This window comes from Hyperolius riggenbachi, chromosome 9 (assembly GCF_040937935.1).
Source record: "Hyperolius riggenbachi isolate aHypRig1 chromosome 9, aHypRig1.pri, whole genome shotgun sequence".
Taxonomy (NCBI): Eukaryota; Metazoa; Chordata; class Amphibia; order Anura; family Hyperoliidae; genus Hyperolius; species Hyperolius riggenbachi.
The window spans coordinates 96,931,986-96,950,233 of record NC_090654.1 but is presented as its reverse complement, the minus strand read 5'-3'; the positions used below and the strand labels follow the sequence as shown (position 1 = coordinate 96,950,233).

Genomic DNA, 18,248 nt, shown 5'->3' with positions numbered 1-18,248 from the left:
GCAGCTGCGGCTCCCCCCCTTCATTATGGGGGGGGGGGGGAGACCTACCTACCTACCTAATCCTGGGGGGCAGCTACCTACCTATCCTGGGGGGGGGCAGCTACCTAATCTAACCTATCCTGGGGGGCAGCTACCTACCTAACCTGTCCTGGGGGGGCAGCTACCTACCTAACCTATCCTGGGGGGGCAGCTACCCACCTAACCTATCCTGGGGGGGCAGCTACCCACCTAACCTATCCTGGGGGGCAGCTACCCACCTAACCTATCCTGGGGGGGGGGCAGCTACCTAATCTAACCTATCCTGGGGGGGGGGGCAGCTACCTACCTAACCTGTCCTGGGGGGGGGGGCAGCTACCTACCTAACCTATCCTGGGGGGGCAGCTACCTACCTAACCTATCCTGGGGGGGGGGCAGCTACCTACCTAACCTATCCTGGGGGGGGCAGCTACCTACCTAACCTGTCCTGGGGGGGCAGCTACCTACCTAACCTATCCTGGGGGGGCAGCTACCTACCTAACCTATCCTGGGGGGGCAGCTACCTACCTAACCTATCCTGGGGGGGCAGCTACCTACCTAACCTATCCTGGGGGGGCAGCTACCTACCTAACCTATCCTGGGGGGGCAGCTACCTACCTAACCTATCCTGGGGGGGGCAGCTACCTACCTAACCTATCCTGGGGGGGGGGGGGGCAGCTACCTACCTAAGCTATCTGGGGGGGGGGCAGCTACCTAATCTATCCTGGGGGGAAGCTACCTACCTAACCTATCCTGGGGGGGGGCAGCTACCTACCCAACCTGTCCTGGGGGGGCAGCTACCTACCCCAACCTATCCTGGGGGGGGGGGGGGGGGGGGCAGCTACCCACCTAACCTATCCTGGGGGGGGGGCAGCTACCCACCTAACCTATCCTGGGGGGGGGGCAGCTACCCACCTAACCTATCCTGGGGGGGGCAGCTACCCACCTAACCTATCTGGGGGGGGGCAGCTACCTAATCTAACCTATCCTGGGGGGCAGCTACCTAATCTAACCTATCCTGGGGGGCAGCTACCTACCTAACCTGTCCTGGGGGGGCAGCTACCTACCTAACCTATCCTGGGGGGGCAGCTACCTACCTAAGCTATCTGGGGGGGGGGCAGCTACCTAATCTATCCTGGGGGGCAGCTACCTACCTATCCTGGGGGGGGGGGCAGCTACCTACCTAACCTGTCCTGGGGGGGGGCAGCTACCTACCTAACCTATCCTGGGGGGGCAGCTACCTACCTAACCTATCCTGGGGGGGCAGCTTCCTACCTAACCTATCCTGGGGGGGGGGCAGCTACCTACCTAACCTATCCTGGAGGGCAGCTACCTACCTAACCTATCCTGGGGGCAGCTACCTACCTAACCTGTCCTGGGGGGGCAGCTACCTACCTAACCTATCCTGAGGGGGGGCAGCTACCTACCTAACCTATCTGGGGGGGGGGGCAGCTACCTAATCTAACCTATCCTGGGGGGGCAGCTACCTACTTAACCTATCCTGGGGGGGCAGCTTCCTACCTAACCTATCCTGGGGGGGGGGGGGGCAGCTACCTACCTAACCTATCCTGGAGGGCAGCTACCTACCTAACCTATCCTGGGGGGCAGCTACCTAATCTAACCTATCCTGGGGGCAGCTACCTACCTAACCTGTCCTGGGGGGGCAGCTACCTACCTAACCTGTCCTGGGGGGGGGGCAGCTACCTACCTAACCTGTCCTGGGGGGGCAGCTACCTACCTAACCTGTCCTGGGGGGGCAGCTACCTACCTAACCTATCCTGGGGGGCAGCTACCTACCTAACCTATCCTGGGGGGGCCGCTACCTACCTAACCTATCCTGGGGGGGCAGCTACCTACCTAACCTATCCTGGGGGGGCAGCTACCTACCTAACCTATCTGGGGGGGCAGCTACCTACCTAACCTATCTGGGGGGGGGCAGCCACCTAATCTAACCTATCCTGGGGGGCAGCTACCTAATCTAACCTATCCTGGGGGGCAGCTACCTAATCTATCCTGGGGGGCAGCTACCTAATCTATCCTGGGGGGCAGCTACCTAATCTATCCTGGGGGGCAGCTACCTACTCTAACCTATCCTGGGGGCAGCTACCTAATCTAACCTATCCTGGGGAAAGCTACCTAATCTATCCTGGGAGGCAGCTACCTAACCTATACTGGGGGGCACCTACCTCATCTAACCTATACTGGGGGGCAGCTACCTAATCTAACCTATACTGGGGGGCACCTACCTATCTAACCTGGGGGCACTTACTTGTCTAACCTGTATTCGGGGCACCTAGCTAGCCTATACAGGTGGCAACTATACTGGCTACCTATATTGGAGGCACCTAACTAACCTATACTGGGGGCACCTACCTATCTAACCTATGCTGGGGACAACTATTCTGGCTACCTATATTAGAGGCACCCACCTAGCTAACCTGTACTGGGGGCACCTATCTATCTAACCTATACCGGCGGCGCCTGCCTATCTAACCTATACTGGGGTCAACTATACTGGCTACTTATGCTGGAGGCACCTACCTGGCTAACCTATACCGGGGGCAACTATACTGGCTTACCTATGCCTGGCTACCTATACTGGGGGGACCTATAGCTGGCTATAGGGATTTGGATATGTGTGTGCGTTGGGTGTTGCCGGGGGAGGGGGGCTGTTGTTGCCGTGGGGGGGGGGGGGGGGAAAGCCAGTTGCGAAAGAAGTGCGGAGATTTCCTGAAAAAGGCTGTCGGTAGGCTTGCGGAAACAGAAGCTGGCAGAGTCCCTCCTTGCGCTGCTCTCTGCTGCTGCTGCTTGGGAGGTCTGTCCCATTTAATTACATGCATTCCGCAAGGTTATCGTTACTGCCGAGGGAGCGGTAATCCCTGTCAGCATACCGCTGTGCTCTAATCTTTATGAATGGACATTTTGTTACTTTTTCTACATAAATCTAGAAAATCACCGCACAAGGCGGAAAATTTTCACTCTGCACGGGAATGTCAACTTTTCACGCGGAAAGAGCCTTTATGAATGGAGATTTTGCTTAGTGGTCGGTGAAGTCAGCAGTTTTCAGCATTTCCGCATGCATGGGCTACAGCCTTACAGCACGCACGCACGCACGCACACGCACGCACGCACGCACGCACGCACGCACGCACGCACGCACGCACACGCACGCACGCACGCACGCACGCACGCACGCACACACGCACGCACACACGCACGCACACACGCACACACGCACACACGCACACACGCACACACGCACACACGCACGCACACGCAAGCACACGCAAGCACACACAAGCACACACAAGCACACACAAGCACACACAAGCACACACAAGCACACACAAGCACACACAAGCACACACAAGCACACACAAGCACACACTGCAACTCTCAGTGGCTGTACATCAGATTTGCCCTCTAGTGCTTGCAGCTCACACTCTAGAAACAGAAGTAGAGAGCGAGCTCTAACAGCATTATTGCTACACAGTTGTGTTTATGAGGAGAGCTGATGGAGCAGCACAGGAGGGAAGTCACGCAGCGGGTCAGTGCAGTTGCACTGAGAGGCATTATGGGCCATTGAACACATGCTACTGTAGATTCTTGGAAGAGGCGATCATTATCGGCCTGAGTTTAATCTAGCGTATGTATATAGCTTTACTCGAAATGGGATAAAAGTGATATCTAATCATAGTGCATAGTGCAGCCACTCTGCACAGTTCAAACATTATGATTAATATTTTATTTATGTAGCACCAACATCTTCGATAGCACAGTAAAAAAACATACAATGAGGAGCACAGACACATGAGCAGTTCAAAATGTTGTACAATCAGGACTTCCACCAACATAAGCACTAATACATCCAACTGATATTTACCTAGTCTGGCAGCTGCTGTTTAGGGGATTTCAAGATAAATTCCGGCACTTATACCAGACATGTAGAGACAACCATTCAATGTTATTTACACCCTTTCAGGACTGACGTTGGTGAAATCTACATCCTGGCTGAGGCTGTCAGTCTCTGACAGGATGTAGATTTCTCCTGTTCCGGTCGCGTACCCCCTGCGATAATGCTGCTCCCTTTGCCTCTGTCCAATGCTCACTGAGCTCCTTGTGCCAGTCAGAAGCCAATCACAGTGATCACAACTCTAAAATAGAAAAAAACAGGCTCTGGTCTGTAAGTGGCTAGAGCTGTGCAGTGATGAAAGGGTTATTATTTAGTATTTATATGGCGTCAACATCTTCCTCTACGCTGTACAAAGTATATTGTCTTGTCACTTAACTGTCCCTCAGAGGGGCTCACAATCTAATCCCTACCAGAGTCACGTCTATGTATGTATTGTGTAGTGTGCGTATCGGAGACTAGGGCCAATTTAGGGGGAAGCCAATTAACTTATCTGTATGTTTTTGGGATGTGGGAGGAAACTGGAGTGCCCGAAGGAAACTCACTCAGACACGGGGAGAACATACAAACTCCATGCAGATAGTGCCCTGGCTGGCATTCAAACCAGGAACCCATCGCTGTAAGGAAGAGTGCTAACCACTATGCCGCCATGCTGCCCAAAGGGTCCAGCTGTAAGAATGTCATATTCCAGGTGTTTTCTGACACACACACACACACACACACACACACACACACACACACACCAACCTGCAGCTTTTTTCTTGTCCATTCCCTTCCCAACACAGTTGAGAGCGGCAGTGACCACAGTGGGCTCGGAGAATCCAAGCACTCCTTTCACAGTCTTCTCCACCCATGGCTTTAGGTCATCCAAATCCCTCTTTGAAAAAGACATATTTACAAAGTGGAGGGCGAGTACCACCCAACAGCTGAAAAACAAAAACAACATTAAACATGACTACAGCTTCTTGGTATTAGCAGAACACGTTTAAAAAGGCAGTTACCATATTTTTTTGCACTATAAGACACACCTGACCATACGACGCACCTAGAGAAAAAAATATATATATATTCTGAATGAAATCATAGCTTCCCTGTTGGTCTAGTGGTTAGGGTTGCAATGGTATGAAGTATGACGGTAAGATAACTGTCTCAAAAAATATCACGGTATCACGGTATTACACAATTATTGCCTTGTCGCTAATCTTTCGGGAGGGGGAGCGCTCAGCAATGCGGGGACAACGGAGTAGCAAGGAAAGCCTCAGTGGGTAGTTGTAGAGTAAAGAGTCCAGGCACCAGCCTCTGTACTCTACAACTACCAACTATTGTCTGTTTGGTCTGGAGGCACAACCACTACACCTGCTACCCCCAAGACGGGGCAGGGAAGAAACATAGAGCCAGGTGGCCCAGAACAGGGAGGGAGGGGATACAGAGTGTGGTGAATCTCTCCCGGTATGTACTTTCGGATGTGGAGAAGCGGGTCCTTGAGAAGGGCCTTTCTTTTGCACCAACTAAACATATGAATGTTTTTGAAACTATAGTTGATGTAAATAGATTCATTAGAGCTGTTCTACTCCGAAAACATTTTCTTGATAGTGAGGCAGTCGAGGGCCGGGTTGATAGAGCTATGAGCGGTGTTGATGATATTGGAGATTTTAAGGAGCTAAGTGCTAGGTGGGCCTTAGATTCTTTGGCCACAGAAAGCACTGGCTTAGTCTCCATAGATGATGTTAAGCCGATCTTTGCTCGTAACCCGTCCTTTTATCCCTTGGCTAGCCGAACACATCATGTGGAAACCTTTCAAGAGTTGGTGGAGAGAGATTTGGTGGAACTGGAAGGGGATCTGAGTAAAAACAGACCGAATCTGTCACACCAGGAGCGACAGGCCCTCTCTAATCTTCAGAGTAACTCGAGCATAGTTATCCGCAATGCGGACAAGGGGGGTGCTGTCGTTGTACTGGATAGTGACAGTTATAGGTCTGAGGCCCTTAGGCAATTGAATGACTCTACAGTATATCGGAAATTGGGGGCAGACCCTATGAGAGTTTTTCAGAGAGAATTGTTTAACCTGTTGTCTTATGGACAAAGTTTGGGTCTGTTGGATCAAAAAATGGTGGACTATTTGGGTGTCTCCAGTCCGATCACCCCAGTTTTCCATCACCTTCCTAAGATCCACAAATCGGGCGTTCCCCCGGAGGGCAGGCCCATTGTGGCTGGCATTGGCTCTCTGGGGGAGCGCCTGAGTGAGTGGGTAGATTCAATGTTGCAACCACTGGTTAGGCGTCTCCCAGGTTACATTATAGACACTAAACATTTACTCTCAAGTTTGAAGAGCTTTATGTGGAAAAGACACTATGTATGGATTACCATCGATGTGAAGGCCCTATACTCATGTATCCCCCACAATTTGGCCATTGAAGCCATTAGATATCACCTGGAGAGATATTCCTCTTATTCTGAGGATCTCCGAACCTTTATATACCTGGTTGTCGAGTACCTCCTGACCCGCAACTACTTTATGTTTGATGGCGGCTTCTACCTCCAGAGATGTGGCGCCTCCATGGGGGCCAAGTTTTCTCCATCCCTGGCAAACCTCTATATGGGGTGGTGGGAGGAGTGCCACGTCTTTGGGGGTGGGGGTCGCCTCCTGGGGAATGTTGCGTGGTACGGGAGGTACATCGACGACCTATTGTTGGTTTGGCAGGGGGCCCCTGAGGATATCCCCGCTTTTGTGGGTGACCTGAATAACAATTCTTTGAATTTGCAGTTCACCCACAACTGGGGGGTGAGTTCAATAGACTACTTAGATGTCACTCTAGTGGGGGATCCTGTTCAGGGGAGAGTGCAGTCTAGGACATTTCGAAAACCCTGCAGCGGCAATACCACTCTCCGGGCCACGAGTTGCCATCCGAGGCATACCGTTTGTGCGGTCCCTGTGGGTGAATTTATCAGGGCGCGACGAAATTGCTCGGAGGAATCGTGGCTCGGGGAAGAAGTCAAGAAGGTGGAGAACAGACTTTTGGATAGAGGTTATCCTGGGTGGATGATTAATAAAGGAAAAATTAGGGCCAATCAAAAAAGTCGGGATCACCTGCTGACAGCAACTGAAGGGAGGGATATTACAGATTCGAGGCCCACTTTTGTTACAACTTACAGTGTGGAATTCAAATGGATAGTCTCCATCTTAAAAAAGTATCTCCCTGTTTTAAAGGGGGATGAAGACCTGCGGATCATCCTACAACAGGGAGTTCGTTTTGCCAGTAGGCGTGCCCCCACTCTAGCCCAATCCCTTTCGCCTAGCCTGTTTGAGTCTAGACCTAGATCCTCGACCTGGCTTAGTCTGTCTGGTTCTTACAAATGCGGGGTAAAAACATGTCATTACTGTGGTGTACACAAGCGCACACGGGAAGCAATATCAACCACAAATGGACGCAAGTTTCCAATCAAGGAATTCATCAATTGTGGCACACCATATGTGATATATCTTATCACATGCACCGAGTGCTCCCTACAATATGTGGGGTGCACTACTAGATCTTTACGTGCCAGAATCGGTGAACATTTTTGCGGCCCCGGTTGGCTTAGTTCCAATATTTCTAATGTAGCGAAGCATTTTCGCCAAGTCCATGATGGCAATATGGCTTCTTTTTCCTACCATGGTCTGGAAAGGATTCTCCCAGCTCAGAGAGGGGGGGATCTGACTAAACGACTTACCAGTCGAGAGGCCCTATGGATCTTTAGACTAGGAACGAGAACCCCTAAAGGTTTAAATTCCCGTTGGGATTTAGCATTGATAACGTAATACAGAGTTGCTCCTTAGTCTTTGTCTCTTTTGGCTCTTATATTGTCTGTTTTTATTTTTATTTTACGAGTTTTTTTTATACATTTTTAAATAAAACCTGATGGAGCGCAGACATACCGTATAGGACACATTACCCGAAAGAGTCGCTTCTCTCCGGGATGTGAATATCCCTTCCTGGATGTGGTGATTAAGGGGAGTGACTGTACTTGCGGGACCTCCCCCACCACAGGAGGATGGTATATATGGTGTCTAGTGTCAGATTTTTTAGCTATGAGTAAGAACCGTTCGGTTCGAAACATGTCAGCTATATGATGTGTGATTTGGTGTGGATACGTCCATAATAAAGGAACTTGATTGAGGGATATCGTGCGGACATCCTCCTCCTTTGCTTCTGTCTCGTTGGACTGGCCTGTCCTGGATCCAGCACTATCCCAGGGTGGTGTGAGCGGTTTTCTGGTGTTTTCTGCTACCCCCAAGAGTTGCCACTCCTATCATCTTGTGCCGGTCTTTCTCTCTCTGAAACGAAATCCTCAATAGGATCCTGAGGCTTCACTCTCTTAAGGCATCTGATTTTGTACCCAACCTTTGGCTTCCAGTGCCCCCAGTATAGGTTACACAGGTAGGCCCCCTAAAACCGGTAAAAATGGGATTGTGCATGGTATGATTACCATGCACAAACAGCGGTATACCGCGGCAACCCTACTAGTGGTCCCCCTCTCTGCCTCATATAGGTTTCCTGGTGGTCTAGTAGTCCTCCCTTGCTTCCCCATATAGCACTCCCTGGAGTCTATTGGCCCCTGCCTCCCCCTATGACTTCCCTGGTGGTTTATTATTATTATTGCATATTTATATAGCGCTGACATCTTCCTCAGAGCTTTTGCATAGTTTATTTAGGCATGTCACCTCTGTACCTATTGCAGTCTATGGCTAATTCTCCAATTTTATGGGGTAGTCAAGCCATCTGGCCAAGATTTGAACCGGGGTGTCCCTGGTGTCTAGTGCCCACCTCCCCATATAGCTTCTCAGCTGATCTTGAGGTTCCCAGCCTCCCTCCTCCATATAGCATACCTCGTGTCTAGTGGCCCCCTTCCCTCCCCAACTTAGCTATCGTTGATGTTGTAGCCCCCCGCCATCCCTTATATAGCAGAACCTGGTGTTTAGTGGTCTAGTGGCCCCCTCCCACTTCATAGCTCCTATACGTAGAACTCAAATAATATATGCATCATCCCTACTTCTCAGACTGCTTGGGGAAAGGCACAGATTGAATCTCTCTGAGCAGCTTTCATCCTACAGCAATGGCAGTTTGTGGTACAGGAAAGTGCATATGTTCATCAGGAAGCTTAGGGCTAGTTTCACATATATTGCGGCAGGACAATCGCACTGCACCATTTCCCCATGCATAATATCCTGGGGCAGAGTGAGCCGACATAGTAATATGCGTGGCTCAGCCTTCCGAACAGTGACTTGCACCCTGCTTGAAAGGAAGTACCGGTAAGTCACTTTTTTCCCGATCTGCGCATGCGCGCCACCACGCAACAATGCAAATAGCCACAAGTCCCTACTGACAAAAAAAGCATATCAGGGAGTATGGCTTCAAACTGTGATAGACAAATCAAAATGGAAGTAGATATCAATAATCTACCAGTAAATAGTGCATGCCAGGCTTTAATGACACACTAACCCAATTCAGTCACATAGCACAGTATTCACCATTGAGCTACTTTATCCACATTATGCCAGGTTCACAACAACAGACAACCTGATTAAACCCGACAATCAAAAAGTAACGGGATATGGACCTAAAAAGAAAAAAAAAAAAATCTGTATAATTCTTGCATCACCTTATAAAACAATTGGAAACCACAAATAGTAATCAAGGGAGCTCAGAGCTAATATATTCATAAATGTATTTATCAAATCAATGCTAGTACCAAAACAATCTGAAAACCTCATATAAAAATCCCCCATAAAACCAACAGCAGATCTGTTGGGACTGCATAACAAAGTATGTCCCTAATAGGAGTGCACCTCCTTATATTTGGGATGCTTGGTGCTTTGCTTTTTTAGTAGGAGGGCTTTTTGGTTCCTTTTATCCCCCTATACATTCCTAGTAGTTTGGGTCACCCTGAGCTGCTTAGTTACTCTGTTATATTTGGGATATAATTGCATACATAATTTTATAACTTCTTAACAAACTGCAAGAAAGTGACATCCAGCCAGGCAATGGTGTGCACCGATATTCTTCAGCAACATCTCACCCCGTGTGTACTGTTTGACACGCCTCTTATGGACTAGCCATATGCAGCCACTACTGACATTAGTACATGTCAAACCTCATTGGCATATTGATGCAGTGTATGTGCTGTAGTATGTTCTCTGTAAGGAGCTAAGCATGCAGCACAATCCCCCACTCCATACGGGATTCCGTGGTACGATGGTCAAAACACCGTAAATCAGCGGGCGGCAGCAAATCACTGCCGCAACACAGGAGGCATACACACCAAGCCAGGAGGAGGATTGCAGAGGCACGGGGGAGAGAGCCACACCAGCCACAGGACATGGGACATGGGACACGTTTCATCCAATCAGGACTTCCTCAGACATATGACGTCAGCTTAAAGGGGGCTGCTCTTTATACTCTAAGTATATTCAGGGCTGTGGAGTCGGTACAAAAATCCACCAACTCCGACTCCTCAGTTTAGGATTCCACCGACTCCGACTCCTCTAATTTGCATATTACAATCTTGTTGATTGAAAGTATGTAGCATGAAATTCGTCTCTTACCTGCCAACGCTTAGGAATTTTAAAAGACAACTGAAGTGAGAAGGATATGGAGACTGCCATATTTATTCCCTTTTGTCATAGACTAAAACTAGTCCTTGGTAAGAGTACTTGTAAAAAGGTACAGACCGGAACAAAGAACATCTATCAGGCCCTAGGCAATGTAACTGTGGGTACATGTGAGAGTGATGTGCAGGTACTCTGCAGGGGAATGAGGGGATTCTTTCTCTATTACACATTCTTCATGCACAATCTGAACTAGGTTTATGGGTGATAGACAACACCTCTGTGTTCAATGTGCACAACATTCTCAGTGGATTCCCTGCAGCTCTGTGGGGAGTGCATATGTAGAGTATAGTACTACTGTGTAAGAAAGTAAACCTGAGACAGATGAAATTAAAGTTTTATACATACCTGGGGCTTCCTCCAGCTCCCTTCAGGCTAATCAGTCCCTCGCTGTCCTCCTCCACCACCTGGATCTTCTGCTATGAGTCCAGGTACTTGAGCCAGTCTGGCGTAGTGCGCATGCACACACTCCGCCGCCGGTAGCGTACTACACCTGCACAGCCCTATTGCACAGGTGCAGCACGCTCCTGGCTGTGGAAGCGGTATGCCGCCGGACTGCGCTGACTGGCTGAATTACCAGGACTCATAGCAGAAGATCCAGGTGGTGGAGGTGGACAGTGAGGGACTGATTAGCCTGAAGGGGGCTGGAAGAAGCCCCAGGTATGTATAAAACTTTTCTTTTCATCCTTCTCAGGTACCATTTAATTCGTAGTCACCAAACCAAATTTTAACAACATATCAAATAATTTGATTTCATGAGCATTTGCATAAATCAGAATCAACACAGAATTATTTCCATCTCATTGACCATCTCTATTAGTAACACGGCTACACATCAGGCTTTATACTTACAGCATAGATGTTATTTAGTATATATGAGATTCCTGTGTACACATCATATATACAGTCACAATCAGATTTGTATATCTGACTTTAAAAATACGGGGACTGCTTTATTGAAGCAGCACAAGTAACTAATTTTGATTGATTTATTTCATTTTTGCAGACTAAGCACAGCTATTACTGTATGTATAAATTATTTATGATGACTATTATCTGAGAAATAGAACATTTTATCATATTTTCTATTTTAATTACAGTTTAAATTCATTAGGAGTCGGAGCATTTTTTCCCGACTCCAGGCACCCAAAATTGCCCCGACTCCGACTCCACAGCCCTGAGTATATTTGCATATTGCAGGACTTTTGAATGTAAAACCAGCGATGCTCGCAAATGTTTCACGTTTAAAGCCCAAACAGGTAGATAAAGTGCTCCAGAAGCTGCCGGAAAGAAGTTCATTTCAAAAACCCCTTCATATCTAAATCCTTATTCAATCCAAAGGGCATTTAGCTTCTACATTCATATATGGGGGCTGACTCCCTTTTCTTCAGTTCTCTATCAAAGTCTCCCCGTCTGGGGCTGGCAAGTTTAAAGATGCCCATAACTCATAGTCCCCTTGCATAAGAGTTCTGCTCAAACTTAAAATGAATAACCATAGGATTTAGTTTCTTTTTATTAGTGCTTGGATTTTTAATGTTAGCAACATGCCCCCTTTTATGAACATTTAGGGCTCTGAATGTTTTCCCCACATAAATAAGATCACATGGGGAACATATTTGGTAAACCACTTTTTCTGTAGTACACTCAATTCTGTCATTTACCTTAAAGTAAACATCCAAGCTGTAAAAAAAAAAAAAAAAAAAAAAAAAAAAACCACACTCCCTTACCTGGGGCTTCCTCCAGCCCCTGGCAGTCGTTCTGTGCCCTCGCCGCAGCTCCTCTCCCTCCCGATGTTCTGCGCTGAAGAAGCCGACCTTGCCAGGTTGGCGTCCGGGTCGGCTTCATGTGCGCTCCACAGCGGGGGGGGGGTTACGTGGTGTATGCGACGTCATCGGGTCTCTACTGCGCCCAATGACGTCACGTACACCACTTGATCCCCGCCGTGGAGCGCACATGAAGCGGCGAAGGCACAGAACAACTGCCAGGGGCTGGAGGAAGCCCCAGGTAAGTGGAGGTTTTTTTTTTGTACAGCTTAGACCTTCCCTTTAAACTATTTAGATCGATCAAAATTATAAAACACATTGCCTATATGTACATACAGTGGCTTGCAAAAGTATTCGGGCCCCCTTGAAGTTTTCCCACATTTTGTCACATTATTGCCACAAACCTGAATCAATTTTATTGGAATTCCACGTGAAAGACCAATACAAAGTGGTGTACACGTGAGCAGTGGAACAAAAATCATACATTATTCCAAACATTTTTTACAAATATGTTTGAATGTGAAACAGAGGTGCCAGCAGGATTAAAAAATCATAAACAGAGGCGCTAAATCCATTACTACAGATCTCCTGTTGTCCCCAATTTTGCCTGATGAAGAGGCCTTGACCTGCGAAACGCATTGATTTTTGTTTGGGGTACCGTATAATAAATGTGTTGACTTATATGAAAACAGGACTTCTTGTCTGCTTTTGGGAGGCTAGCCCACCACTCCCTCCAAGCAATTTTAACGGTTTTATGAATTTTTATCCTGCTGGCGCCTCTGTTTCACATTCAAACGCACTGTGCCCACTCCTGGTGGAGGGGAGTGTTACCCCTTTTCTTGATTCCTTTCTACAGAGAGCGACTTTTTAGCCCTGAGTGAGGACAGGCCTAATCTCCTCACCTGCCTTGATAGTGGTTGCCTGAATGGTAACCCATGTTTGTGAGTATAATTTCTCTCACTTAACCATTTGATCATTTATCTTAACATACTGCACCATATTGGGCTCTCGGTTTTCTCTTTTACATTTTTTACAAATAAATAACTGCAAAGTGGGGTGTGCATAATTATTCAGCCCCCTTTGGTCTGAGTGCAGTCAGTTGCCCATAGACATTGCCTGATGAGTGCTAATGACTAAGTAGAGTGCACCTGTGTGTAATCTAATGTCAGTACAAATACAGCTGCTTTGTGACAGCCTCAGAAGTTGTCTAAGAGAATATTGGGAGCAACAACACCATGAAGCCCAAAGAACACACCAGACAGGTCAGGGATAAAGTTACTGAGAAATTTAAAGCAGGGTTAGGCTACAAAAAGATTTCCAAAGCCTTGAACATCCCACCGAGCACTGTTCAAGCGATCATTCATAAATGTAAGGAGTATGGCACAACTGTAAACCTACCAAGACAAGGCCATCCACCTAAACTCACAGGCCAAGCAAGGAGAGCGCTGATCAGAAATGCAGTCAAGACGCCCATGGTTACTCTGGACGAGCTGCAGAGATCTACTGCTCAGGTGGGGGAATCTGTCCATAGGACAACTATTAGTCGTGCACTGCACATAGTTGGCTCTTATGGAAGAGTGGCAAGAAGAAAGCCATTGTTAACAGAAAAGCATAAGAAGTCCCGTTTGCAGTTTGCCACAAGCCATGTAGGGAACACAGCAAACATGTGGAAGAAGGTGCTCTGGTCAGATGAGACCAAAATGGAACTTTTTGGCCAAAATGCAAAACGCTATGTGTAGCGGAAAACTAACACTGCACATCACTCTGAACACACCATCTCCACTGTCAAATATGGTGGTGGCAGCATTATGCTCTGGGGGTTCTTCTCTTCAGCAGGGACAGGGAAACTGGTCAGAGTTGATGGGAACATGGATGGAGCCAAATACAGGGCAATCTTGGAAGAAAACCTCTTGGAGTCTGAAAAAGACTTGAGACTGGGGCAGAGGTTCACCTTCCAGCAGGACAACGACCCCAAACATAAAGCCAGGTCAACAATGGAATGGTTTAAAAACAAAACATATCTATGTGTTAGAATGGCCCAGTCAAAGTCCAGATCTAAATCCAATCGAGAATCTGTGGCAAGATCTGAAAACTGCTGTTCACAAACACTGTCCATCTAATCTGACTGAGCTGGAGCTGTTTTGCAAAGAAAAATGGGCAAGGATTTCAGTCTCTAGATGTGCAAAGCAGGTAGAAAGATACCCTAAAAGACTGGCAGCTGTAATTGCAGCAAAAGGTGGTTCTACAAAGTATTGACTCAGGGGGCTGAATAATTATGCACACCCCACTTTGCAGTTATTTATTTGTAAAAAATGTGTGGACTCATGTATGATTTTTGTTCCACTTCTCACGTGTACACCACTTTGTACTGGACTTTCATGTGGAATTCCAATAAAACTGATTCATATTTGTGGCAGTAATGTGACAAAATGTGCAAAACTTCAAGGGGGCCGAAACTTTTGCAAGCCACTGTATCTGCAAATATCACAGCCTCCAAAGGTACACATTCCCTTTCCTGACCTAACCTGTCTCTTGCACCTGTCCCAGGTGAACTCACTGCTCACAAGGAGATCATTTAAATTAGTATTCCTCCTAGCTGCAACATGATATCCGCCCACTATTTTGGCAATGACAGGGTCTCTACCCAAAAGGTGCCAATGCCTACTCAGAATAGCCTTTATCTCATTGAAATGGGCCCCATATGTAGTGACTATACGTGAAATCCTTGTTGCATCTGAGTTGCATCCAGGTGTGACAGGTGCTTTTCTCAGAGACTCGCTATTGCTCTTGGTGCCAATGAGGGTTCTCCTATCCCTGGCCAATGCTCTGTGGTAGGCAGGGGAACACACCGCCCCCATGGCTACGCCCTTCTTTTGTCTAAAGATGCTGCCATTAAACTCACACTCAGCATAATGAATACACAAATAACACTCCAAGGCCTCTAAATCATTATCATTGAGAATGGACGTGAATAACGACTCCTCATCCAGGCCTACAGACAGCCAGCCTTCTTTGACGTGCACCTAATAATGGTTCAATATTTTTCTTGAATGTTATCATTCCATTAGATTTCCGGAATCGTAAGTAATCGGAAGAAAATCATCGATTGTACCCATAAATGGGTTGATTAAGGCACTAAAATACAAAATTCTGTATTTCCATCAACCATTGACTTGTTCCACATCAATTATCGCCACATACTGTATGGTTTACAGTACGGTTTACAGTACAATTCAATCCTTAAAAATCGGTTTAAATTATCACATCTCAGGAAAATAATGTACTGTTAACGTGGGACTGAACTCTTGCACAGGACAAGAAAAACAGAGAAATGCACCCGGTGAGGTTTTAGAGAGAAGAGTCTGTCTAATTCCCCCTTATCTTCAAGTAATCACAAGTGTAATTTGATCTCAGCTGTTTTAGCACAGAAATTCTACAGTCCTCCGGGAAGGAGGCACAGCTATTATTTAAACACAGGATGTTAACCCTTTGTCTGCTTCCATGACAGCAGGAAGTAGACACACTGCAGATTTATTGCAAGAGTTCTAAAAGCTGTAACAAAATTTTTTTTCTTTAAAGGTTATTATGCTATTGCTTATCTTTTATAGCAGAGAGCAAGTTCTGCGTTTAGGTGCGCTTTAATGTGGATCTTTAAAGTTAACTTGCTTTTGCAGTTGGACTAAATGTGTTTCCAAATATCCGTTGGTCCTGCAAATGTTGCACATGCACAGGAGCAGTCGACTGATCAATATATACAAAATTAATCGGAAATAAGATGCTTGTCTACTTGAGGTGACGCAGCAGAAAACTTCATAGGGAACAGTTCTTCAATCACAGCACCCTCTAAAACAAAGCATTGTTGGTCCAATAGCGTGAGTGTATTTATTAACCTCCCTGGCGGTTTATTAAAATCCGCCAGGGGGCAGCAAATACATTTTTTTTTAAAAAAAAATTTCTCTTCATGTAGCGAGACAACGTCTCGCTACATGATAGCCGCTGAAAGAACGGGATCTCTTGGAGGGCTTCCCCCGTCGCCATGGCGACGGGGCGGGATGACGTCACCGACGTCGTGACGTCAAAGGGGAATCCGATCCACCCCACAGCGCTGCCTGGCACTGATTGGCCAGGCAGCGCACGGGGTCTGGGAAGGGGGGGGCGGCTGCGGCGCGACGGATAGCGGCGGATCGGCGGCGTTCGGAGGTTAGCTGCGTGTAACGAAAAAAAAAAATTATGCAAATCGGCCCAGCGGGGCCTGAGCGGTGCCTCCCGGCGGCATAGCCCGACCTCAGTTCGGGCTTACCGCCAGGGAGGTTAATACAACCTATCCTATCACATTAGTGGAATTTCCCTATAAGGTTTCCTGATGGGTCACCTCAAAAGGTTATAATAAAAAAGGAACAAGCAGCCCCCTGCAGTCATCCTGTGCCCACGCCATCCTTCCACAACCCTACAGCGAGCAGTGGCAGCCATCCTTAAAGAGACTCTGTAACATCAGAAACATCCCCTGGGGGGCACTCACCTCGGGTGGGGAAGCCTCCGGATCCTAATGAGGCTTCCCACGCCGTCCTCTGTCCCACGGAAGTCTCGCTGCAGCCCTCCGAACAGCCGGCGACAGACCCGACTGTCAAATCAATATTTACCTTTGCTGGCTCCAACGGGGGCGCTGTGGCGGCTTTCAGCTCGGAAATACCCGATCTCCGTCGGGTCCGCTCTACTGCGCAGGTGCCGGAGACTTGCGCCTGCGCAGTAGAGCAGACCAGACGGCGATCGGGTATTTCCACCTACTTCGGAGCCGACAGCCACCAGAGCGCCTGCGCAGGAGCCGGGAAGGTAAATATTTACGTCGCCGCTGTACGGAGGGCTGCAGCGAGACCCCTGAGGGACGGAGGACGGCGTGGGAAGCCTCATTAGGATCCGGAGGCTTCCCCCACCCGAGGCAAGTACCCCCCAGGGGACGTTTTGACGTTACAGCTCCTCTTTAAAGCGGATTCGAGATGAAAAACTAACAATAACAAGTAACTTGTCTATATATCTTATCTAAAGTTTAGATAGTCACCTATAAATTCCTTCTGTTCGCCTGCACCCTCGCCCACCACTAACTGCCTTCCCCCCGCTCCACAAGACCACTCTCCCACTCTGACATCTTTCACCACACTAACAGAACAGTGTCTTTCCTCACCAATCTCCAAAGCGCATCTCACTACCTGTGCCCTGGACCCTATTCCCTCTCATTTAATCCCCCAGCTTTCCTCCTCCTTTAATCCCGCTCTAACAACTCTATTCAACCTTTCTATCTCCACTGGCACTTTTCCTTCCTTATTCAAACAAGCTATAATCACACCACTAATCAAAAAACCCTCTCTTGATCCAACTTCTCTATCCAACTACCATCCTGTCTCTCTCCTCCCCTTTGCTTCTAAACTGCTGGAACGTTACATCCACTCAGAATTGTCTGCCTTGCTCTCTACCAACTCCTTACTTGACCCCTTTCAATCTGGATTCCGCACACACCATTCCACTGAAACTGTCCTCACGAAAGTTGCTAATGACCTACTGGTAGCTAAATCCAAAGGCCAGTTCTCCATTCTAATATTCCTTGACCTTTCCTCTGCCTTTGACACGGTTGATCATGCTCTGCTTCTGCAGACACTGACATCTTTAGGAATCAAGGGACAAGCATATTCCTGGATCTCCTCTTATCTTTCTGGACGCTCTTACACTGTCTCCTTCTCTAACACCAATTCCTCTCCACACCCACTGTCTGTTGGTGTACCTCAAGGCTCTGTTCTTGGGCCACTTCTTTTCTCAATCTACACCCGTGGCCTGGGACAACTAATTAACTATTTTGGCTTCCAGTATCACCTCTATGCGGATGACACCCAAATCTATCTCTCAGCTCCTGACCTGTCCTCAC

General features: G+C 47.9%; 1 protein-coding gene across 3 annotated transcripts in view; it reads right to left on the bottom strand.

Annotated features, from left to right (window-relative positions):
- Positions 1-18,248, bottom strand: part of PRPF3 (pre-mRNA processing factor 3) — a 63,244-nt gene that overhangs the window by 35,736 nt on the left and 9,260 nt on the right. For all 3 annotated transcript variants that reach the window (XM_068253234.1, XM_068253233.1, XM_068253232.1), the window contains exon 2: positions 4,673-4,851. In XM_068253234.1, the coding sequence (XP_068109335.1) occupies positions 4,673-4,817 (145 nt within the window). In that variant the 5' untranslated portion in view covers positions 4,818-4,851. The remainder of the gene's footprint in view (positions 1-4,672; positions 4,852-18,248) is intronic.